Source organism: Phodopus roborovskii, unplaced genomic scaffold, assembly GCF_943737965.1.
Source record: "Phodopus roborovskii unplaced genomic scaffold, PHOROB, whole genome shotgun sequence".
NCBI classification, from domain to species: domain Eukaryota; kingdom Metazoa; phylum Chordata; class Mammalia; order Rodentia; family Cricetidae; genus Phodopus; species Phodopus roborovskii.
The window spans coordinates 18,348,449-18,374,118 of NW_026125397.1; the positions used below are offsets into that span (position 1 = coordinate 18,348,449).

The following is a 25,670-nucleotide window of genomic DNA, read 5'->3' on the forward strand; positions in this document are numbered from 1 at the left end:
GTGAGTTAGACGGACACACTAATGAATGTGATTCTTACGTGATGCGATAAAATGTGTCAGCTTTTGAATTGCTACTTGCTTCAGCAATCCAGTGTTTTTCATATGACCCAAAGATATGTGATTTTACAAAACTGTGTATTCACCTTCACAGTGTAAGAAAAACTATTGAACTCTAATGTAACTGTGTGTTGATAATGTCTGACTTCCACATTGTTAGGTTTCTGTATAGTACTAAAGAATATTGATAGTTATTTGAAAAGACAATTAAAATACTTTCCCCAGCCACACGTCTATGAGGCTGGTTCTGCATGTACTTACAACAGAGTAAACAAAACCTAGACGCAAACCTAGCCACCTCCTGGGAAGCCAGCGGCTACTGGAGCTGGAGAGATGGCAAAGAGGTTAAGCGCACTGATTGTTCTTCTGGAGGTCCTGAGTTTAATTCCCAGCAACCACATGGTGACTCACAACCATCTGTAAGGAAATCTGTTGCCCTCTTTAGGCCTGCAGACAGAACACTGTATACATAATAAATAAATTTTTAAAAGGAAGGAAGAAAAGAAGGAAGGAAGGAAGGAAAGAAGGAAGGAAGGAAGGAATAGCAAGCAGCACTTAGGAGGCCAAGACAGTTGAAACTGAGTTTGAGACCAGCCTGGTCTACAGAGCTAGTTCTAGGACAGAAACAAATAATTAAATAGAAAAGAAAGAAAACATGTTCCTTACTTTTTGTTATATCTGATGTTAGAAAACTTGTTACCTATGTAAACTGTTAGCACTTAAAACATGAAGTATAACTCAGCCAAAATGCATACCATGTGGTTTATGATTGTTAACTGAGCCAGATAATGAAAAGTATATCTTTGCTGGGTTTGAGGGCTTCCTATGACTCCTAGGCTGACCAGGAACTCATTGTGTAGACCAGGCTGTCCTTGAACATGGCATCTGCCTGCCTTAGCTTCTCATGTACTACCATACCTGGCGAAAATACATCTGTCCATTATTGTTTAATGTAGGCCTTTCTTAGCTTACTTAATAGGTGTTTTAGTAAACCATATTTACTTACAACCCTATTGTTAGGTAAGTTAACCAAAATCTGTTTTAATCTTTCTTCAGTCGTTATATTGCCAATGGATTAAATGTGTAACAGTCAACCAGCATACAGTTTAGTGAACTGAAGTAATGAGGGAGCAAACATAGAAATGTAAACGTTTGCATTTCAGTAGAGAGCTGTACGAGGGAAACGGAATTTTTTATTTTCGTTTGCATTTCAGTAGAGAGCTGTACGAGAAAAACATGGAATTTTTTATTTTCCTTTGTCAGCCCTAAGTTTTTTTTAGAAAACTGGGTAGATTTATCTCACCACTTTCAGGTGGCTTCAGGAGACAATACTTTAAAATTGTGCGTGGTGTGTGACGTTTACTAAACACTGTTAATTTGATGGAGGCGGGGTTAGTTTACCTTGTGTCACCCCTAATACTTTCAGTGGACGTTTTGTTTTTTTTTTCTCTCTCTCAGTAAGATTATGAAACGTAAACGTATCTCCTTCCAAAAATCCCTGGGTTTTCTTCTGTTCCTTTCTGCCAGGATATAAGAAGACAGTGAGTGACGCACACGAGAATGGGGACATGGGGGCTTCAGGCGAAAGCCCGCTGGATGACAGCACTGCGAGAGAAGCCGAGCTGCACAGCCTGCATCATAGAAAGGCTTACTAACCCACCCATCCCCAGACGCTCGCTCGTCAGACTCTTGCAATTTGGGGCACTAGGGAAGATGGCACAAAGACTGCACAAGATCAAGGGAGGCTGTGTGTTGCCTAAAGACAGGCTGGAACCTCAGGGCTTCGTGTGAACAGTTCCAAGTGCATAAACCCCTGTTTTCTGTGGTAGACCTTAATTAGCTATTGCATGGAAGGCAATTTTGATTTTCCTGGACTCTAAGCACCAAAGCATGTGTTTCCCGGGGGATATTACTAGGCTCTTCAGGGCCAAGTGGATGCTAATTCATGGCTCCTTTTCATATGTCACAGGACAATGCTAACTGGATTTTCTAAGTACCCTTTAAATACAGCAGAATAGAGGAACCCATATCACATATTCCCTGAGGATAAACTAGAATTTCAGATGACAGAACTCGACTCAGTGAATTGCAGAAATCTAGGTTGACATTTTTGCTTAATTAAAAAATTTATTTCAGGTTTTTTTTTTTTTTAAAGGTGTGTTGTACATTCCTGATATCTAAATTAATTCTTCACGATCATTTGTTGTAATGAGTTTGCTTTCCAGTTTATTCAGCTGCAGTACAAAATAGTTCTCTTTAGGCAATCCTGTATCAATCAATGCTGCACTAGAAATAGTTTCTGAGAAGTTACTGTGCATTTTCCTTTGGGGTTTTAAAGGAAACTCAGACGAGTGTAAAATCCCTGTTGTCAATTATGTTGATCTGTGTGCGTTGGCACTAGAGCACTACACTATCAGTGTTTAGTCTCAAATGTTTATACATTTTGAGTTGGTCATTAGCTTTGTCTTGTGATAGTCAGGACACATTACTATGTCATGAATTACATTGTGTTCAGACTGCAGTTTGCTTTAAGTACCTGACTTGCCAGTCATTGAAAACCAGGAACCAAGGTGGGCAAGACAAGGTAAAGACATTTTGGTGCAGTGACTGTATTGGTTTTCCTATCAGCATATGTTTGGCTAAAGCAGTACTCACATGCAAACTCTGTAATTGTTAGCTCTCCTGTATCAGAACAAAGCACAGAGTGCCTGCTCCCTCCTTCCTTATCCACAGACCACATTGCACCTTGCTGGGCAAAGGCAAATACTGTCTTTAAAGTGGTGGTGAAGTTTGCTATGTCACTGTCTTAAAGGGTTTACACCTAAGGGAGTAGTAAGTGGGAGGGGCCTCCACGCAAGGCTTTTAGGATATTATTATCTCCTTTCTTGGGATGCTTGTTTTCCCCAGATGCATTATATATTTGTTCAAAGTTAAATCTATAAAATGTATATACTTTATTTTGTGATTTTTGCTATTTATAAATTTAGTTTGTAACTGTTGCTCATTTACGGTCTGTGTGGGTGGTTTCATTCTTCAGAGTATCACCGTGGTAACTGGTCACTAGAAATGCACTTGGTCTGTATATTGTTACTGATGCTGAGCTACTTTGTAGTGTAACATTGCCTGTAAACAAGGTTAGTATTTTAATTGTACAAATGAATAAAAAAAGTTACACATTACAGTTTGCTCCTGACAAACTAGGCCTCTTAAAAGAAAGATTGTTTTTTCCCTCCTGTATTCCTCCCATGCCAAACACATACCCTACTGCATGACTTGAGATCTTCAAAGTAGGTGGTAGCCAGTGTATTCAGTTAGCTTAAGAAAAAATATCCATGGTAACAGATCTGAAAACATTTTTGCTATGACATGAAACCATGTTGTTCCTATAGTCTTTCAACATACATTGCCTGGGAATGACCTTGGCTTTTTTTTTTTTTTTTTTTTTTTTTTTTTTTTTTTTCCCTTCCAAAGAATATGCCTTATATGTATGACTGAATCTTTAGGAAATGTAAGCTATAATCCTTTGGATTTTTTTTCAAGATCTGCACAATAAATGGACATGATTTTTAGAAGCTGGAGGGCATGTCTGTGCATTCCCTGTGAGAGGCTGCGTGAGATGCTTACTGTGTGTATTTAGATCTGGTAGTTTGTGTTTCTGCAGCCAGTGTCCTTTGCTTCTCTGCTTCTCGGAGGTTTGGAAACCCGAGAGCACAGTGGCGTGAACACTGCTGTACGGCACCCTGGCACTTTCCCGGACCTAGCTGGGACTTCATTTTAGACTATGTGGTAGTTAGGGATGAACTGGGTATTTAACTAAACCTTTTCCAAAGCACTTAGTGAAAAGTAGTTTTTATATTTCACGTAATAGGAGAGATGCCCATATAACACTGAGTCTTCTTGGACAAAGCCAAAAAGCGGGAGGAGGAAAGCTGTTGCAAAGCCATTACAGCGAGAACATGAAAAAGGGGACTTACTCAGTAGCGCATGCGCTGTGCGTGCAGATATGTGTTACTCAGTAGCGCATGCGCTGTGCGTGCAGATATGTGTTACTCAGTAGCGCATGCGGTGCGTGCAGATATGTGTTCACCTTAACGTGCAAAATTGTCTTCTGCAGCTCTCTGTTCTGAGCATGATGGAAATGCCACATTTGGCTTAGGGATTATTGTTGAACTAAATTTAAGAGAGATGAAGACTGTTGATTAGAGTTGAACAATTACAAGTTAACACAACCTGTCCATGGTGCTGGAATATTCCCCACGGCAGTGGGCTTATGTCATTTTCATATTTTAAAACAAAAATATATTGGTTCATATGTAAGGTGATTTATGATAAATGTATTATATCTAGTTAAGTTGAGCGTCATTCTTAATTAGCCTGTAAATAAAAATGTCGTCTTCTACATTAAAGTGTTATTGATAAGATTTGAAGGAAAATAAATGTTTTTTCTTTCATTCACATTAAATATTTTGCCTTATTGTGGGTTCTAAGTAGCCTCTATGACTTCATGAAATATGCAAAGGTTGAATCCAGATTCTGGAGTAGAATATTATGGGGTGGTATCCTCCTGCTATCAGGTCGCTGTGATTTAACAATCTTATCTTGAACCGCAACCACTCACCCTTGTGGCAGCCACGAGAGCACGTCTCAGTTGTCTGTCTCTAGCGGGAGGATGTTTGGCACTCTGGAGGCCGAGCTGCCTCACTCCAGTTCAGGCTGATGCTGTGCTGCTTTGGGTGGCTGACGGTCGGTCGGTCAGTCGGCCGGCGGCTGACAGGCAGCCTCTGAGGCACGGGGACTGGCGTGGGGACCCCCCCTGTTGTAATTGCAGTTGCAGTGACACACATGTGGCCCTCCTCCGGTCGGTTGGTCGTGCACCCGCTCTGGGGTCGGCTTGCCTCCACCCTCCTCGCCTGCTTTCCCTCGCTGACTTTGTCACTCCTGTTGGGCAGAGAGTGCCTTTTTCCTGTCAGGGTCTTCCCTGAGTGGAGCCAGGCCTGAAGAAATGGCTCCAGAGTTGGGGATTAAGAGCTGCTCATCTCATACCCAAAGAGTAAGCAGGATGGCCTCTCAAGTGGACGCCTCTAATGCTGACCCAAGGGCACGCATGGCTTGGTTGCTTAGTGTTTCAGAGACAGTTTACAGAGAACTGTTAGCTTACCAGGCAATGGCACTTGGTGTGGCTTCTGGTAGTAGGCGGTTTATACACTTAAAATGCTTGCATCAGCAACAGTACTCAAATGTGACACTTGCTGACCATCGGGGCATTTGGAATTGTGGTCCATGCTAGGCAGCGGGCGCCTATCTACTGACGCTATAGAACATGGTCCAAATGGATCTTTGGGAAGCCCATACCCATACTGTAGGGCATATCCATCTTCTGAGCTCATGTTTTCTTACTTGTGTGCTTAAGCCTATGTTAAAATATTGAATCCTAACACGTGTTTTAAAAAACGTGCTTTAGGCTCAGGCAGCTTCGCTGGTGAATGTCGCTTTGTGCTAGAGGAATGGGACATTCCTGTCCAGCGTTGTTGAGAGAAGATTGGGCTCTGTCTCATACTGGGTTTGTTGTGTTCTTCCCTCAGTCATAGTTAGGAGCCTGATCCTGTCCTTGGTTCTGTGACCCTTCTCAAGTCAGTCAACGTGAGGCTTCTTGGTCTTGGAGACTACTCAGATAGTAACTAGGGGAGGATCCACAAGGAGAACCCTCTGGGACATTCAGCAGTTTGGCATTAGAAAAACATTTCTGTAGCCGTGTCAGGGCAGCAGAAGTGGCTGTTTCCATTAGATTTCCTTGGTGGACTGATGGGGGAGAGGGGGCTGTGGTCAGATTGTCAGTGCCTCAGCAGGGCACTCGACCTCCCAACGGGAAGTTCCAAGGAAGCCTCCCCCACTGAGAGGGCTGAACAAGTGCATTCAGTTGTGCTTTCACAGACCATCTCATCCTAAAGCTAGCGGGGGGAACCTAGAACCTTGAAATGCGTGGAAACATTTGGGTGCATGCGCCTGGGACGGTGACTGTTGGCCCCTCGTGGATTGCTAGATCTTATAAAGGCAGCCTACCTTTTCTATTAAGGCCTTATACCACCACCCATACCCCGAGCAGAGGCGGTCCCACGTACTCTTCTGCCTGGTATATAACTTGGGTTAAGGCCTAGCAGAGCTTAATTGAGACACTCAGTGTAAGAGAAATACACAACAAGAAGTGCTACAGTAACTGTGGTGGCCCACACCTCTGATCCCAGCACTCGGGAGGCAGAGGCAGGCGGATCTCTGTGAGCTCTAGGCCAGCCTGCTCTACAGAGCAAGTTCCAGGGCAGCCTCCAAAGCTACAGACATGGTGGTTTGCTCCTGTAAGCTCATCACTTGGAAGGCAGGAGGGAAGATAAGTTCTGGGCCACCCTGGGCTACATAGTCCCAGGATAGCCCAGTCTGTACAGAGTGAGACTCTACTTTCTCTACTACCCAATGTAGTATGATTAGCATATTCTACCAAAAGCCAGTGGGGTACTCCAAGGATGGGTTGAAAAGAGGATGTGATCAAGGAATATAAGAATGAATCCTACTTGCAGGGAGGGTGAATTGATTAACTTTGGAATAGGATATTTATGAAGAGCATACTTAACCACAAGGAGACAAAACTCAGCAGGGAAAAGATTCACTGAACATAATTTTGTTCCCCAAAAGTGGATATGTTAGTACAAAATGGATTAAGACAAAAAGCATTTGGGATAGAAATGTTTATACAGTTTACCACAAATTTGAAATAATTTTAACCTTGTGACTTAGTCTCTTTCCTGTTGCTGAGATAAGACACCATGACCAAGGCAACTAGGCAGGAGAGTTTATTTGGGGCTTACATTTTCAGCATCCATGTCATCACGGCAGAGAGCATGGCAGCAGACAGGCATCATGCTGGAGCAGTAGCTAAGAGCTTACTGATCGACAAGATGAGGCAGAGAGCTAATTGGGAATGAACGGACTTTAAAACCCCCCAGTGACACACCTAATCCTTTCCAAACAGTTCACCAATACGTATCAAATATGCTAGCCTACAAGGACCGTTCTTATTCAAACCACCACACATGTAAAGGGAGGGGATAGGATGGCTCAGTGGGCAGAAGTACTGGCCTTAGGCTTGACTTGAGTTCAGTCCCTGGAACCCACAGTGAAGGAAAACATACAAAAGTCATGGCACACACCATGTACGTACACTCACACACACACACACAAATAATAATAATAAATTTTAATACATATGGTTAACAAAAATTGGTAGAACCATAAGAAAATTGTAAAGATCAATGATAATGAATAAGAGCAACACAATATTGAAGGACATCAAGATTTGAACAACAAAGGTTTACTTTAAATCTTAAGTTAAAGCTGTATTTTTTTTTTAATTTGGTAAAGAAAGACCTGTAGTTTCTAATGAGGAAGATAGACAAATGGTCTGTGTCAAGAAAACTTGGGTAAATGTAAAATAGACACTAAAACAGGTTAGAAAGGTAGGTGCAATTTGAGAAAGTGGCAGTAGGGGGCAGGAGATTCCAAAAGCTGCATTTTACGCACTGGGCTAGAAGGCTTTTTGGAGGGCCATTAAGTAAAACTAGAGCCATTCGAAGGATGAATACATTGAAGTTTGGAGAAGTTACATCATTTGTCCAGGGTCACACAGTGTCAGTCATGATTCAAACCCTCCTCACTCTTCCCTACGCCATGAAGAGAGGAGGGGGAACCGCAGTTGAGGTGGAAGGCTTTGCCGTTGCATCTTGTTTTCATTTTTCCCTAAGTGGTGCAAGGCCTGAGCGTAGGTTTAGAACAGTTGATTTTTGTTACGTGGTGATTGACTGTTACAATGATGAAATACAAGCAGAAAGATCAGGAGCAGCCTCAGCTTCATGATGAATTCCCTGTCAGCTGACTGCATGAGACTCTATCCAAACCCCAAACAAGGAAAGAGTGTAGGGCCTGTCTGTAACCCCAGAATCAGAAATGTCTTGGGGGCCATAATTATAAGGGACAGACAGAATGCAATCTGTTCTTATGATGCCATGGCTGGCACCTATGCAGTCAGAATTGTCTATGCATGTCTGGTCATGTGTGGGATACTCGGACCACAGAAAAGCTCTGTTTTTCTGTGCTCCCTGCTAGATCAGGCTTAGCTGTGGAGAGAGAGCTCCTCACTCACCCAGCTGCTCCTCACAGTCAGGACACACCAAGGAAGGGAAACCCTGCCTCCAAACAAACTCCTTGCTTTCGTCAGGGTGAGCTAAGGTGTGTAGAGAAGAAATGTACTGGGCAGAGAGCAGTGTCTAGGGAGAACTGTAGAGGCTGTGTGTGGTAACATAGCCCACTAATCCCAGAACTCAGGGGGTGGTGCAAGCGGTTTTTTGTGAGTTTGAGATCAGCTGGAGCAAGCAAAAAGATGCCTGCCTGCCGCTATGGTGGCGGAAATGCGAACGGTCCCCGAGGGCTCCTATAGAAAAGTGTTTGCTTCCCAGCTAAACTGTTGAAGTGATTTGGGGAGGGAAGGGACATGGTGCATGTATGCAGGCTGCAAAAGAACTTGCAGGGAGTCTTCTCTCTCCTATCATGTGGGACCTGGGGACTGAACTCGGGTTTTCAGGCTTGATGGCACGTGCCTTTACCCCCTGCAAGGGTAAAGTTTTTATGTTAGCACACAAAGCAATGGTTCTTTGTCTTTGCTTTTTCATTGTACTTCAGAAATGTGGTTTGAAGATAAGACCTTCCAGCCAAGTTAGATGGGCCTATGTAAAAGTCACGGCAGTCTTAGCATTGATCATTAGAGTTGGTAATGGCTCTTAATTAGCATTGATCATTAGAGTTGGAAATGGCAGAAATGAGGAAGCTGTGACTCCAGTGACAACAAATGCAAACACACTTCAGGGTAGGATGCCCTAACATAGGAGATAGAGGCAGGCGGATCACAGGTTCAACGTTATCCTCAACTATAGAGAAGGGAAGACATCCTGTGCTATATCAGGGTCAGCCTCAATAAAATAAAAATAATATAAAAAGGGTTTTTTTTGGGGGGGGTCACGTTGGTTTGGTGTTTCAAGATAGGGTTTCTCTGTGTAGCCCTGGCTGATCTGGAAGTTGCTCCGTAGACTAGGCTGGCCTCAAACTCAGTGACCCACCAGCCTCTGCCTACCAAATGCTGAGATGAAAGGCACACACTACCCTGTCTGACATGCTTCTATCTTCCCTAAGGGCTCGAGATGGCAGGTGGAATACAGCTTGTCGTTAATTTTAAGAGGAATGAGAAGGTTTAAGTTACCTTTGCAACAAAAGAAGGCCCCATATAACTTTGGGGAGACGTGGGAACCATAACATAGGGATAATTTTTAGCAGACATCAGGTACTTCTATGGTCTTTTTTGTTATAGTGAGGGACGCTTGCCTCTATCCTATGAACTTTGTCTGTAAACCCTGTGAACATGTGCACCTAGCTGTCAAGGTTTGAAGGTAAAGTTTAATTGCCATTCTTTCTATGTAGCGGTTTCTAATACTAGACAGTCTTTAACAGTTGAGTTAGCCAGGCATAGTGGTGCATGCCTTTAATTCCAGCATACAGAAAACAGTTTGAGGCAAGCCTGGTCTACATAGAGAATTCCAGGACAGCCAGGGCGACATGGAGAGACTCTGTCTGTCTCACCAAAAGAAAAGTTGAGGGGTAGGACACAATGTGGTCCAGTGCCAGATCCCAGCTCCCTCGTTTGGCCTATGTAGACACCGCATGCATGTGATACGCAGACATAAATGCAGGCAGAACATTCATACACACAAAATGAAATAAAAAATAAATTTGATACACTGGAAAGGGGTTGTTTTATATGGAGATTTATTCATTTTGAACAGCCTTTTCATAGTTCTATGAAGTGCCTTTCCTGAGAGTGGCTTCTATCTGGCCCTAGACGTTCCTTCCACAGATGGTTGTCTCCTGTGTTTAGTACAATTTCATTGCTCACTTTTACAGGTCAGCCATGCTGCATTTCCTGTACTTCTTTGGGCATTTGGATGAGATGAGGGTCTGGCACCCAGGCCACAAGTTTATATAGTTGTGTAGTACTCTCCACAAACTTGTCAATCGTATCTGCCATATTAGTCCCCTGCTCCCCGTGGATCTGCTCCATTGAATTCCCCACAGTAAACACTGCTTCCTTCCTGTATTGGGAGTTGTACCACCTCAGACTTTGGAAGATCATACCTATATTTCACTTGGTGACTTTAGCCATCGACATTCCAGTCCCCTTCCAGATGGGCAGATACTACAAACCTGTTCTTGGAGTTGGTGTGGATGTGTAAGATCTTTAATTGTACTAATTGTAAGGTCCGAATAAGGACAATGAGCTCTGTTTTAGGGACAGAGTTTTGAGAAGGGTGTGCATTTCCTAAAAGGTACTAAAGCAACTAACCATTGTGTATTCTGCTTTTAAATGAGCTTTCTATCAAACTGCTGCTGTTACCCATGAACATATATTTAAACTAATAAAAACACATTTCTTTTGTTCTTTCTTTTCTTTTTCTTTTTTGAGCTTTGAGACAGGGTTTCTCTGTATTGCTTTGGATCCTGTCCTGGAACTTGCTCTGTAGACCAGGCTGGCCTCAAACTCACAGAGACCGGCCTGCCTCTGCCCCTAGAGTGCTGGGATTAAAGGTGTGAGCCACCAATACCTGGGGAAAACATATTTCTTTATTATTCTTATTATCATGCTATAGGGGATGCCATGGGCATGTGTGCAAGCCACAGGGTGACTTTATGGAGTCAGTTCTGTCACCTTCCACCTTTACATGGGTTCCTGACATTGGACTCAGGTCTTAGGACTTATGCAGCAAGCACTTTGTCTGATGACTTCCAGTACTGTCTGAACTTGGTGTGACGTTTGAATTTCCATGTTGTCCCAAGGTTAGTGTAGAGGCCTAGTTAACTAGCAAAGCAGCTATAGCCACTGCTTTAAAACAGCTTGACCACTCTGCTGTCACTGACTTGATTGCTTAGATGAGCAAGTGGCTGTGTTTGGGAATTCTGTCCCCTAAAGTAGAACTTTGCCTTTTGTGCATATAGATTTCCTGTATTGGGACATTACTTAACTCATTGTTTTATTGGTCATGTCCACTTGGACATTTTTCAGGCCAGTGGAGTAATCCCTTTTCTCTCCCTGAAATAATGCTCCATGTAAAGGTTTTGCTTTTAAGCCACAAATTGATACCCATGTTAGACAAAAAAAAAAAAAAAAAAAAAAAAAAAAAAAACCCAAAAACCTTTCTGTCAGGAAACCCTCAAAGTTGTCTTAGATTCAAGGATACACAATGAGGCCAGCTCCCATTGGAGAGAGGGGACATTGTGCAGGCTGAGCAAAGATAAATCCCAAATACTAAACCTTTGGGGCAGACATTTGGGCTCTGGTTGGAAATAGCATATGCAACAAGAAAAACAAGGGTAACCGTAGTGATTTGCTGCCTCCCTCCGCTCCATCAACCGCTGCTCAGGAGGGATTCAGAGGAAACTGCTATCCAATGTAAGATCTTCTGGAACTGGAATTACCATTGTGAGCTGTCACATGGTGCTGCCAATCGGCATGTTTTAGTTCATCTGTCATCCCAGATTTTATTTGCTTGTGTTTTGAGACAGGGTCCTGTCTGACATGGAACTTGCGTTGTAGACCAGGCCTGCCTCTGCCTTCCAAGTGCCATGTGCCAGAGTTTGAGGCCAGCCTGATATCCAGGACAGCCAGGGTTACAGAGCTTTGTGAAACCATGTCTCACAAAACAAAACCGGCGTGTGCCACCATGACTGATGTCTGTAGAGCTTGTGTTCACATAATTTTGATTTTAAGTGAAGCCTGTGTATGTGAAACAGAAGAAATGGAAGTGTCTGGGGTCACAGAGATGAGAATGGGTCAGGAGAAGCAAGGAAAAGGAGAGGGTCTGCTAAACATAGAATATACCCGCACAAAAACTTTAAAAGGGAAATACAGAAGTCCCGTGTAGAGGATTTATGCAGTGAGCAAAACAGGCGACTGGAGGTGACCACGAGTCAGCTCAGCGTGTGCGTGTAAATGGTGCTCATGGCTCTTCATGGATGCATGTTCTGAAGTGGCAGCGTTAGTGTCACTGGATAGTAGACACTTTGGCTCTTTGGCATAAGTTGTCCCTGGCAGCTTCTACAAAAGCAATCATTACCAAGGTGACCGGGCACCAAGAAATAGATGCTCTAATTGTAACTATTTAACCTGACAGTGTGACTAAAGCCTCTAACAAGACAAAAGAGGAAAACCAGATGTAAGTGTGCACATCTGTAATTCCAGCACTTGAGAGGCAAAGGCAGGAGGATTAGAAATCCTAGGTCACCCAAGGCTACACTGAGAGTTGACAGCCATCCTGGGTTATATTAGAGCCTGAATTTAAAAAAAAAAAAAAAAAAAAAAAAAAAGTTGTTGCAAACCGCATTACAGGAATTCAGTCACAGGGTGAGCCTCTTCACTAGCCCAGCAAGCAGGAGTCCAAGGAGAGTTCAGGGGCTCTCTGATTTGGCATAGTTTATTACAATTAGTATACACACAAAATCATGTAAACTCCATTAAGTAAATGGTTTATCCTCCACTATCACCAAACAGTCTGCCACGATCTTTCAGCACCCTATTTTAACACAGAACTGATAGAAAATGACAATCACACAAATAGGGTTACGATTTTTAAAGGAAGGATTGTGTTTTTGTTTTTTGGTCCATATTTTCTATTAACAAACAAGACACATACTTTTTCCTCTTTGGCAAGAGGTTACATCCCCCAGCTAATTCACAAAGAAAACCCAGGGGAAACACACGGAACATGAGGTACAGCCGAGCCCTGGGCTACTCTATGAGTATAATCACATATTTAGGAGGACACAGCTGTTTACACCGCTGGCTCAGCTACCAGCTCTCCACTGGAAAAGCTATGCTTTAGACACACGGAAGAACACATTTCAAATAACCCTGGCTTGTTTCCCAGGGATAATATAAGTCGCCGACGCACACTATTTGTGGAGAACGTGGTGAGAAGCAGGCCTTCTGAACTCAGCTTCGCTTGTAATCTGAGGCTTAGAACTACGGGACTGTGCCTCCCCCCACCCCCAGCTACAATTGCTCTGCTACCCTTCATTACACTTTGTGGAGGGAAAGCGTGGATTGCCTTGATCTCAGCACCCTGGAAGGGCAGATTTGCTTGCGAACACTGTGCAATAAGGCCAGGCCCTCTCCTTAGAGAACGAGGTCCCTCGAGGTGCAGCTGGGTCCCACACAGGCCCAGGACACTGGGCTGCCCTCATGCTCAAGGGCAGCGGCTGCTGAGGTGTGTGCTTGTTTGCATATTCCACTGCCAAGAGAGCTAACGTCACCTGCCCCGTGCGCTTTTCATATTTCAAGTAATTTCATTAGTTTATCAAAAAGGAAATGAGCCACCACAACCAGATTGGTTTTTTGTTGTTGTTGTTGTTTTGTTTTTTAAACAGACCTGCTGCTAACAGTGTCAGATAAACATAAACACTGAGAAACACGAAGACATCCTACCACATCTCTGCAAGTCCCACGTTTTCTGCTTAAACCCTGTGTAGAAAACAAGCATCACAACTTCCTTACTTTAGTTCATGTTAAATACGACTGTACAAATTGCACATTTTACAGCACAACATCACAGTTAGCAACGAGAAAAGTCTCCTTGTTCTAGCACGAGGGAAACCAAGCGGCTCTGCAGAAGGGTCGGGTAGGAACAAAGCCCGCTGCACAGTTCTGTAAACAGTAAGTGAGGTTGTCTCTAGGATCCTGAAGAGTCACACACCCAGGCGCACCTCTTCCAGTGACTCGCGCAGCCGCAGAGCACGCTCAGTACCACAGCAGGTTTCTTTCACATTGAGTTCACAAGAGAGCAGGCATGGCCATCTGGTTGAGGGGTGCAAGGCCGTTTCTGGGTGCTGAATAACCATCGTCCACCCCAGGAGTCATTTGCACTTGAGGGGAGGGGTCTCTGCTGTCCAAGAAGCTACTGGCGGCAGGCTTGTCATAGCCACCACCCACAGGCTTGGGGCTCGCTGGCCTCTGATAGCCTTGGCTCTGGGTGGCCCCTGCAGCAAGGGGATACCCTCCGGAGGAAAGGGAGTGTTTGTGAGAGGGCCTGGGCCCGGGGACCCGGTAGCCGTCCTGCGTGGAGAAGGTGTGCGCTCGCAGCAGGTGCCGCTCCACGATGGGTGTGGCGTACTCCGGTTCCGAGTGAGTCAAGGGCAATGCATACTCATGGCGGCCCAGGCGGTGAGGACAGTCATAGTGGCCACCGGCCTCAGTGTTCACCTTGGCCTCCTCGGTGTCTGTGTCCATGGGCCGGAAGGTAGAGCCCTTTCTCGTGACTGTTCCGGTGCCAATCATGAGAGGCTGATGATAATCTGCAACCAAAGGAGCATCCTGAGTGCACCAGCCAGCAGTGGGGGGCGAGTCAGCAGGTCGCTGAGGGTACCTTCCCCCCAAGAAACTCTCCACTGGGTCACTAAAGCGTCTGAGGTTCCACGGGAAGTTGGAAATGCAAGTCAGACGCTGCGGCTGGAGCAGCGTAAGCCACCACACTGCCTGTTTCAGGAAGCCGCAAAGGCCACTGAACCTCAGACACAGGAGACAGTCGTTGGGTTATGGGGAAAATGTTACGTATTTATAGACAGGGTCTTGTTATGTAACCCCGACTAGACTTGACCTTGTGATCCTCTTGCCTCAGCCTCTGGTGTGCAACTTCATGCCCAGTTTAAGGGTGACTTTTACTTATTTATTTGAGGAGGGGGGGTCTCATGTAGTCCAGGTTAGCTTTTTAATTTGTTACACAGCAGAAGACAACCTTGAACTCAAGCTCCTGGGATACCTACCAGATGCTGGCATTATAGGTGTTGGCCACTGAGCCCAATGACTTCCAAACTGGCCTTTGTAAAGTTTGGGGGTGCAGATAACACCCACCACCACCAAAAAGAGTATGACGCCACTCTGTGACAGCTTAACTACATCTACTACTAGTAAAATCCAAATGGCTGCGCACACCTCGGAGGGTTTCTTTTTTCTTAATTAAATGAAATCATTTAAAGTATGAAGAGCCACTTTAATCTGGATCTCTGAGGTGGGCCACACCTTCTGCTGGCAGCCTTCATAAAGGACATGGAAGAAGGGAATTTGGCTCTCTCTTTGCCTGCTTGCTCTCAATAGCAAGGCCACTCCGCTGGCATTAGAGCTTACTTCTTTGGGATTCTGGAGCATACTGACAGCCAGCGGAGACAGCCACCCTCATGGACTCAACAACTGCCTGACTCTTGGCCTTTCCATTGGTAGACAGCCATTGCTGGACTAGCTGGACCACAGCCAGTAAGCCATTGTAATAAGTCCCTTTCCCACACACGCACGCACACGGGGGGGGGGGGGGGCTTATTCTATAGGCTCCGTTATTCTAGAGAACCCTAATACGGAGAAGGAATAACTATGAAGACAGTTCGATGTGGCAAGAGAATGAAGGGACATGGGAGCGAGAGGTAAGCAATAGATCTGGGCCCAGTGATGAGTGTCCAGACAATGAAAGAACCAAGACTCCTCTAAGACAGTGAAATAATTCGAGTCGTTTTAGAGCTGAGGCAGGACCGTCATCACATCACAACAGGAAAAGAGCAGCGGAAGACCAAATAACCTCTCAACTCACATAGTAATCAGCAACCAGGGCAGGAGTTGAAGCTGTTCCTAGCATGGGCGTTAATTGTCTGTCAGATCATGGGGGCTGCGGAAGTCTCACTCAGAACCCACACACTAGCAGTCTAAGGCCGCTCTGAGGGCAAACTGAAGGAGATTAACGGTGAAGAAATCAAAGAGAGGAAACAGACACTGACCATTGTGACTGACAGGTCCCTTCATGTATCCTCCATCGGCTCAGAGGCCGGAGAGATGAATTCATTCATCATTCAGTCAGTCTTCCCTGCTCCTCTTTCCCAGAGCAGCGCTGCCGACCTTTAACCATGTGTGTTATTATGAGCCCTGCGGGTGTACTCAACTCAGGTGAAGGGACTATTAACCAACATCCTAGTGTCGGCTTGAAACTCTGTGCGGAGTACAGGAAAATAAAGGCACACGTCTGCTCTATTAAAGGGTCTTAGCCTTAGCACTGTCCTGTTTCCTGTCCCACAAGCACGGGTCCCGGGTAGGACACTCACCTGCCACATCACTAGTGATAAGATCCAACGTTTGTGTCACCTCCTTTTCATTGTCGTAGCTGATGGTAAATTCGTTCGATTGACGCCTAGCAAAGGGATATTTAATCTGCTTCCAGCAGCCTGAAATAAGGAGAATATGAAACGATACATCACATGTAATTCACATTTATGTATTCTTCCACGTGTCAGAAGCCAGCCTCTTGCATAAACCCATAGCCAGAGCTCTTCAGTTGTGTGGACTGGGCACAGCATGAGGCAAATCCTTCAATATATACATTACCCACTCATGGTATGTTTATTTATTTAGTTTTTGAAATAGGGTCTCTTTACATAGCCCTGGCTGTCCTGGAACTCATTATGCAGACCAGGTTTGAACTCACAGAGATCCGCCTGATCCTGTCTCCTGAGTGCCAGGGTTAAAGATGTGCACCGCCAGTCTTCCACTGATGGTGTTAATTCTAGCATCCACATGCTACCCTCCTGTGATGGTCAACTTGACAGTCTCTAGACTCACCTGGAAAATGGGCATCTGGTAGGGGAATTATCGTGACTGTATTAACTGAGGTGGAAATACCCACCCAACATGATGGGACCGTTCCCTGCCTGGGATCCTGAACTGTAAATGGACAGGGGGAGCTGGGTAGCAGCTTGTTTTCCCATTGTGGATGCAATGTCACCAGTTTGCTTTAAGTTTTTGCTATGCTATCTCTACTTCCCACCACAAGGTACTGTATCAACTCCTCTTCCTTAAATTGCTTTTTTCATTTATCACAGCAACAGGGAAAGAAACTAAAACAGTACTGTTTAGTCACTTTATGATGCATGTAAAGCAAAATGGCCATTCTATTTCAGAATATTTTAACTGTCCTATTCTGTTACTATTTAGTTGTTTGTTAATCTCTCCCTGTCTAACATATAAACTTTATCAGAACTATGCATGTAAAAATCTTGCTCTATATATTTAGTTTTATCTACATTTTTGAGCAACTAGTGTGTCTTGGAACATGTTGACCATAGACACATCACAGATAAAGGGGCTTACTGGGCACAGAACCCAAGACCTTGCTAGGCAAGTGTCCTCCGACTTGCCTACAAATGCCCTGCACTCACAGACCCTGCCCCTGCCCCTTTCCTTAAAGACAGAATAAAACTGTAGATAGAGTTTCAAACCAACCTGTTTTCTGAGCCTCTGCTGATACATACGGATTTCCTTTTTTCTTCCTTCTGTTAAGACAAAAGGTTCTACTAAGTATTCATAAGCCAACTGGTCTACCTTGTCTAATCATATAATATAAATGTCAGAATAGTATTCACTTCATAGGTTATTCTGAAGACAGAATGAGCTAGAAGCTGTCATATGCTTACAAAGACATATATATGTGTGTGTGTGTGTGTGTGTGTGTGTGTGTGTGTACACATATATATGATCAGATGTAAATATCTTATAATTAAGCTCACAATATTTTTCACTGAAAGAACGTATTATTGATATATTATATATGTACAAATATTATTTTTCTCGATGGCTCATTGAGGAAACCATTAAAATCCTTAAGTAATTTGTAATGATCACTTTTACATAATATTTTCTATTATGTATAAATTATAGGTGCCTTTAAAGGCTGTACTCATGTGGAAAGCCTTTATCAAAGATTTCCATGTGATGAGACTGCTTAGAAAGTATCATTGGGTATTTCTATGCCAACATCTGCACTCAACTTATTTTTAAAATATAAACTAACATTTCACCTCTAAAGAAGTCATGCTGTTTCTTTAACACACATCTATCAGAGGCGTAAATTTTTGGGGTTTATGAATGTATTAGGATTATCAACATCTTGGGATTTAGACTTGACAAAGAAAAACACCTCTAGGTTTGTCTATGAGCCCAGAAAGGTTTCATTGAGATAGGAAGATCCACCCTAGTTGGGGATGGTACCATTCCATGAGCTGGGTTCTCAGACTAAATGAAAAGAAGAGCTGAATATCAGCATTCATCTCTGCAGATGTGATGTGACCAGCTATTTCACACTCTTGCTATCGTGCCTTCCCCAACCTGTGAGCCAAAACAAACCCCTTCCCTAAATTACCTTTGTCAGAGTGATGAGAAAAATTAGCCAATAAACTGTTATATATATGATTAGAGAAAAAAATGAAAAGGTGTAAATCCACATACTTCCTGAAGACGGCAAAGACCCCCATTCCAACCAGAAGGAGAGTGGTGAAGATCACTGCCGGAATAACCACGGTTGTAATATTCATTCCTAGAGGACAAAGTCACCTCGTTACAACACAAATCACCTATAAGCAAACTCAGGATCTAAACTGCTTCAGAGCTGGGCGCAGTGGTGCACAACTCTACTCCCAGGACTCGGGAGGCAGAGGCGGGAGGGTCTATGTGAGCTTCAGGCCAGCCAAGGATAAACACCAAAATAAAGCTCGATAAGCAAAACCGCTTTCTGCGGAGGGAAAAAGACTATGCTCTGCCTTTATAGCGCTACAAAGGAAGCAGGAGACAGATGAAGTGAGGAAGCTCTCATATCTAGTGTCCACAGCTTGGGGCAGGGTCGACAGGTAACTGTTACCCAGCCTGGAGCAGCCAAGGGCTCTCACTGTCAGAGCTGTGGCACTTTCTCTGAAGAGAAAATGTGGCCTGATGTCCACAAGCAGCATTTTACTCTGCTACTGAAAACTCCTTGTCCCTCGACTGCTCTTCCTGTCCCTCAAATGAAGAAGTGCTCCTGGCTGTGGAAACTGTAAACAAATGGAGGATTTCACTCTGCTCCTTTCTTTGTGAGCCTTGGGGAGAAAAAACAGAGGTGCTGGGACCCTGGCAAGGTGATCCACTTTGATCCCAGCACGGGACAGGCAAAGGGAGGCAGGCAGATCTCTGAGATCAAGGCCAGCATGGTCTACATATCTGATTCCAGGCCATCTAAGGTTACACAGTGACAGCCTGTCTCAAAAAAAAAAAAAAAAAAAAAAAAAAAACCAACAACCAAAGCAGCAATGTATAGTTCATGAACAAGAGCTAAAAAAAAATCCTAGATGAACATAAAATGCAGGTGTATCCCAGTGCTATTAACAACTTAAATACTGTGGAGGGGAAAGGCTAATTAATGGCATATCCACAAATAGTAATTTAGAAAATACTCATAATTCAAAGTTAAGTGAAAAGGAATAGTATAATATGCTACTGCTTATTACTATGTGAGTATACGTACGTTTACTGCTTATGACTATGTGTGGACATACATGTTTGCTGCTTATTACTGTGTGTGTGTACACATACGTTTATCACCCTTTGTTTTTTGTCTCTACCTTGAGGTAAGTCACATGCCTAGCAAAGGTCAGACCCAGCACTACTAAAGGAAAAAAAAGAAAATAAAACAAAAAGCAAAACAGAAAATTCTTGAGCTACATAACCTGTGGGCTTTGCATGACTAAATTCCCAGGAAGACTTCTGAACAATAATATCCTTACCTGTGGAGGTAAACAGAAAGCGCTTTTCTGACAGGGATCCACTGAAATAAAAAAAAAAAAATCACCAGAGGCAGGTGAGTTGTTTTGATAGATATTGGAACCGAGCACAGGGCGGCCCTGTAGGGTTCACACACCCACCACCACCCAAAGACTGAGGCTCACAATCCTGTCAGCTTGCTTGCTATCATTTTTTCCAGTGTGTTATGGATAAGCTAAGCCAGAAACCATCATAAGTTAAAAGAAATGGGTGACAAAGACCAGACTCTCAGACATGACCTTTCCTGATAGTATGGGCTAATTGAACAAAGTGCATTTCAACTGTGACATTCTCACACATGTACACAAGGTTACTAGGGTTGTATTTAATCCCTATCACCCTCCCTCCAAGCTCTCCATGGCGTCTCCAACCTTAAGTGTCATCTCTCCTGCTGGGTTTTTTATTACTGTGACAAACATCATGGCTGAAAGCATCTAGCCAGGGAACGGTTTTATTTCAGCTTATAACGCTTAGATCGCACTCCATCACCGAGGGAAGCCAAGGCAGGAACTCAAGACAGAAAGCTGCAGGCAAGAACTGAGGTGGAGACTTGAAGAAACACTCCTTCCTGGCTGGCTCAACAAAGGACCACCTGCCCAGGGGTGGCGCCACCCAGTACTCTGTGCACTTCCACATCAGTCATCCACCAAGAAATCACCCCAGTCCTGCCTACAAGCCAACTTGACAGAGGCAGTTCTTTAACTGGGGCCCCTCTCTCAGATCACCCCTGCTGTGTTACATAAAAACCCAACAGCCCATCCCCCTTCTGTTTTGTTGCTATTATCTTTAAGCTATTGTTCTGTAGCTCAGGCCTTCCTAGATGGCACAGTGATAGCCTAAACTAACCTGAAATCTGCCACAATCCTGCCCCAGGCTCCCTCATTCTGGTGTTAGAGATATGCACCACACCACACTGATATTATATTAATCTAGATTCTGCACAATTGCACAATGTGACGTTTATCTTCCCAGGTGTGTGTGTGTGTGTGTGTGTGTGTGTGTGTGTATGGCTGTTGTCAATTGGAGAGAATAAGAATAGAAAGGATAACTTTTGGACATGAAGATATGAGTCTGTGAGATGGCTTAGTTGATAATGGGCCCACTGAGTGATCCCTGAAATCCACTCTTCCTACAAGTATGTGACATGTATGTACACACACACAGAGACAGAATTTGCAAATGCAATAAGAAATTTTTACAGAAAGAGAAGACATGAGGGAAGGTTCTGCTAACGGCTCTGTGCCTGGCTTTCCTCCACTACCAGCTGGCCTCAAATGTGCATTTCACTCTATCAAACTAACTAAATGGGACAAGGTCACACTGAGGGTAGACAAACCTTCTCCTTAAAAACTACCACCCAGGGGAGGGCAGAGCTCTGATGAATTCCATCAAACGACAGGAATCAGAAGCCTCCCCCAGGGCTCCAGAGACAGAGTCTGGAACAAGGAAGGTCAACAGAAAGGAAAAGGCTTCCCCTTCTGATGCTCAGAGCCTTCCCTTTGGGATGAGGTCAGGTCCTCCTTCCTGATTCCATTCTGGTCTCCTGAAATGGAGGAAGTGGCCTGACCCCCGGATGAATCCCAGCAGAGCCTGGATATTTACAGCAGGGACCCCTTCCTCAATGCAGCACTTCCTTCTCTGTTTTTTTCCTGAACACCAAACACTCGTGTGTGGGAACAGAAGTTCAACGACCGAATGTACGGTGCCTCCCCAAGGGCAAAACATCACAGACAAAAACAGCTGCTCCCTGAAGATTTGGGATCTAAACAAATAGAGGAGACTGGCTTAACATACAGTGGACTCCCTGCTCAGAACAAAGATCAGGGAGAAATCTCAAGAGCTAGGAGGAAGTACAGCCCTTGGTATAATTTCGGACTTTCTACTCTCACCAAAACAAAACAAGACAATTTGTTCAAATATCTACCAGATATACCCCCAACTTCCTACAAGCTGCTAGTCTATACATGCCAAAGATGTACATAACTCTAATTCTAGGTGATTCGATGACTTCTGACCTCTTTGAGCACGAGACATGCACATATCGAATATATATGCACAAAACAATCATACACATAAAAAGAAACCAGATTTTAAAAACCTTAAGTACGTATAGTGTATGTATTGGCTGGGTGTCGTGGTGCACACCTTTGGTCTCATTACTCAGGAGGAAAAGGCAAAGAGATCTTACTGACTCTGAAGCCAGCCTGGTCTACACAACAAGTTCCAAACTGGCTGGGGCTATGCAGGTATGCAGGAAAACTGTCAAAAAGGGAAAAAAAAAAGAAAAAAAAAAAAAAAAAGCAGAAAAGAAAAGGTGTATATGCAGAGCATGGTAGTACATGCCTGTGATCCCAAATCTTGGCAAGAGAAAACAGAATTCAAGAGCAGTCTGGCTAAGGGCAAGCTGCAGGCTAGCCTGGGCTGAGACCCTTTCTTGAAACAAAACAAAAAACAAAAAACAAAAAACAAAAAAAAAAAAAAAAAAAAAAAAAAAAGATTATGTATGAGAAAAGAACACTCAGAACTTCTCTCTGCATTGTTAAAATCCTACCAGGAAAAGGAGAGCGAACAGGACCTCACGGCGGTGAGGAGCACTGAGCCAAGCCTCTGCTGCTGCTGTGTGTAGCACACAGCCTGTCCTCAGTGGACAGTCCGTCATGGACCGCATCCAGCATGTTTTGCACGCTCTGTCAAAGTCTGAGGTCAGAATGCTCCCAACAGTATCCACCTCTACCCCAAGTGGGAAACTCTTTCTCCTCAGCCAGCAGGCAGCCATCATGTTGGCTACAAACATGGCAAGCCAACAGCCATCACCTCTCCTCTTTGGCATCTTTCCTCAGCCTTTGGCTCTGTTCCCGCCCAAGCTGGGCTCCTCCCTATTGCCATACCCATGACCGGCCTCTTCATAAAGGTCACATAACCAACTCCTCTCCTATACCCAGATGCTCCTTCCAAACCCCTCTCCCAAGAGCCTGGAAAAGGATTTTAGACCCAGTTTTTACTTGTAATTTCTGAAGCCTTTTTTTTTTTTTTCCTTCAAAAACTTAGGCTACGTTTTCCTGAAAAAGCAACCCATTCGGTTAGGATTTCTATTTGACCCAAACCTTTGTTAAACTGTATTTATGGACAGTCTCAAAATGACAGCAAGTCATCAAACCTAGACTTATTTGGGAGCATATCTATTACTGATAACGTGATCCCAGCATCCACATGGTGGCTTACAAGTATCTATAACTCTACTTCTAGGTGATTTAATGACTTCTGACCTTTTTAACTTCTACATGAAAATTACACTTATGCACGATGTCTAATTGCTACATGGGTAATTGACAGAATGAAACCTACTTTTAAAAAAAAATTTTTTTTTTCCCCTATGTATACAGTGTTCTATCTGCATGTTTTGCCTACATGCCAGAAGAGGGCACCAGATCTCATTATAGATGGTAGTGGGCCACCATGTGATTGCTGGAATTAAACTCAGGACTTCTGGAAGAGCAGTCACAATCCTGCCTCAACCTCCCACGTGCTGGGACATACATTCTAGCGAGATAGCCCGCACTCTTATGAGGGTTGTCTTATCAGGGTTCCTATTGCTGTGATGAAATACCATGACCAAAAAAGCAAGTTGGGGAAGAATGGGTTTATTTGGCTTACAATTCCATAACATAGTTCATCACTGAAGGCAGTCAGGACAGAAACGCAAGCATGGCTGGAAGCTGGAGGCAGGAGCTGATGATGCACAGCCATGGAGGGTGCTGCTTACTGGTTTGCTCAAACTTGCTTTCCAATAGAACCCAGGACCATCAGCCCAGGGATGGCTCCACCCACAATGGACTGGGCTCTCCCACAGCCAATCACTGATTAAGAAAATGAATCCCCAAAGGCTTGCCTACAGTGCTGTCTTATAGAGGCATTTTCTTAACCGAGGTTCCCAACACAAGGACGGGACAGTGAAATGCAGTCTTGAGCTTTCCATGTGCACAGGGCTCTGGGTTCGAACTTCAGCAACGAATAAACTGTAATCCCAGAACTGCAGCGGCAGCGGCAGAAGGATCAAAGTGTTCAAGGTTGGCAGAAAACAATAATTACCAAGGGGATAGGGTAACGTGGTAAAGCTAGAGGAAAAGAAAAAAGCACCAACTCTCTCCCACATGTAGCTGGGAGCGGAAGTCCTCCTCCACCCAGGGCTCAGGCCGTTGTAACTTACGTACTGACACAGGGAGCTCGCCTACTGCTACATTTATTTTCTACATAGCAGCCATAAATGCTGTGAAACTTTCGAATATCTTTAAAGATTTATTTTATAAGTGATGAATGAGAACAAGAAGTAAAGAGGAAAGGAAAGGGCATGACTGCTCCTAGGTGTGGTGAGGGAGAAGTTTATTGCTGATATCTGGGAGAGCATGGCCAGAGGCAGGGACTTCTGGGAGAGTCCAGAATGGAGGAGACCACACTGAGTTGGGCCACGTAGGGAGATGGGGAAGAGAAGGGAGGAGAGGGGACCAGGTGCCTCTGCCAGGAGGCCAAAGGTACAAAAGGGGAGGGTAACCAAAATGTCTGAATTATATAGGGAAGACCCTGCAGGGGAAGGACAGCCCGGCGCCTGGGCTGGAGAGTTCAGGGTAGAGGCTGGGGTACGCCAGAAATACCCTGTAACAGGTAGGGACTGAGGGATGCTGGGAGAACCTGGCAGCCAGCTCCAGCTTTGATAATGTTAAATAGGCATGTCAGCTATCTGCTTAATAGTATATGAGTGCTTTGCCTTAACGCGTGTGTGTGCACCACTTACATGCCTGGTACGTGAAGAAGTCAGAAGAGCTCATGAGACACCCTAGAAACGAAGCCACGCATAGTTGTGAGCTGCCAGTGTGGGAACTGAACTTTGGTCCTCTGGGAAAGCAACAAGTACTCTAAACTGCTGAGCCACCTCGCAGCCCCATCACAGACATTTTCACAGCTGACTACCGCTTGGCATCACATCCCACCGGCCTTTCTAAACCAGGAGCTGATTATTTACGGCCTCAGGGCTTTCTCCTCTAGGAGAACAAGCAGAGTACTTACTGTCGCGACAGCACACCGTTGGCCAGGGTCCCCTCATAGTGACTGATGCCTTTGCTCTGCAGCAGGTTGACGCGGCCACCTCGTTCGTCTGCGATGACCCCTGCGTGGATGGCAGCTTTGCACAGCAAAGAGGTCTGAAACAGAGTGACACCATCATTCAGCACTTGCTGAAGAACACATTCAAAACAAAGCTGGGGCTTTCTACTTTTGTTTGTTCCGGGTTTTTGTTTTGTTTGCTTCTTTGGAGACAGGGTCTAGCTCTTTGGACCAGATCTGCCTGCCTCTGCCTCTGCCTCTGCCTCGAGTGTTGGGATTGGAGGCACACCCACTGAGTTTTCTATTTTGCCTGCTTAGTCATTTACAGTAGTAGCCCTGGCCCCATGAATAATGTCTCTTCTGTGGTTGAGCACTTTTCCTAGCATGTACAAGGCCTAAGTTCAATTCCCAGTCCCATCTGCAAAAATAAACAAATGATAAATAAAGAAAAGATAATACGGGGCTGGAGAGATGGCTTAGCGATGGTTAAGAGCACTGCCTACGCTTCCAGAGGTCCTGAGATCAATTCCCAGTAACCACATGGTAGCTTATAATCATCTCTAGTGGGATTTGATGTCCTCTTCTGGCATAAAGGCATACATGCAGATAGATTACATGCAGATGGATGGCTCATACATAAAATAAGTAAATCTGCCCTAGGCAGTTCAGGGAGGGGAGGCAGGCATCTCTCCCTTGCCCATGCCACCGCAAGACATGAGTAATGGGCACAATCTCTTCCGTGCTCACAACTTCGGAACTGGCTCACCCACAT

The 25,670-nt window shown here is 44.4% G+C and overlaps 2 protein-coding genes across 3 annotated transcripts in view; one reads left to right on the plus strand and one right to left on the minus strand.

The window, feature by feature from the left end:
- Gopc (golgi associated PDZ and coiled-coil motif containing) overlaps window positions 1–3,512 on the plus strand; it is a 37,017-nt gene extending 33,505 nt beyond the window's left edge. For both annotated transcript variants that reach the window (XM_051175521.1, XM_051175522.1), the window contains one exon: window positions 1,585–3,512. In XM_051175521.1, coding sequence (XP_051031478.1) covers window positions 1,585–1,712 — 128 coding nt within the window. In that variant the 3' untranslated portion in view covers window positions 1,713–3,512. The remainder of the gene's footprint in view (window positions 1–1,584) is intronic.
- A 9,087-nt stretch (window positions 3,513–12,599) lies between these two features.
- Window positions 12,600–25,670, minus strand: part of Dcbld1 (discoidin, CUB and LCCL domain containing 1) — a 64,851-nt gene continuing 51,780 nt past the window's right edge. Inside the window, exons 6-11 of the mRNA XM_051175524.1 lie at window positions 24,863–24,996; window positions 19,765–19,805; window positions 18,458–18,545; window positions 17,456–17,505; window positions 16,282–16,401; window positions 12,600–14,493 (exon numbers count right to left, since the gene is read on the minus strand). Coding sequence (XP_051031481.1) covers window positions 13,973–14,493; window positions 16,282–16,401; window positions 17,456–17,505; window positions 18,458–18,545; window positions 19,765–19,805; window positions 24,863–24,996 — 954 coding nt within the window. The 3' untranslated portion in view covers window positions 12,600–13,972. The remainder of the gene's footprint in view (window positions 14,494–16,281; window positions 16,402–17,455; window positions 17,506–18,457; window positions 18,546–19,764; window positions 19,806–24,862; window positions 24,997–25,670) is intronic.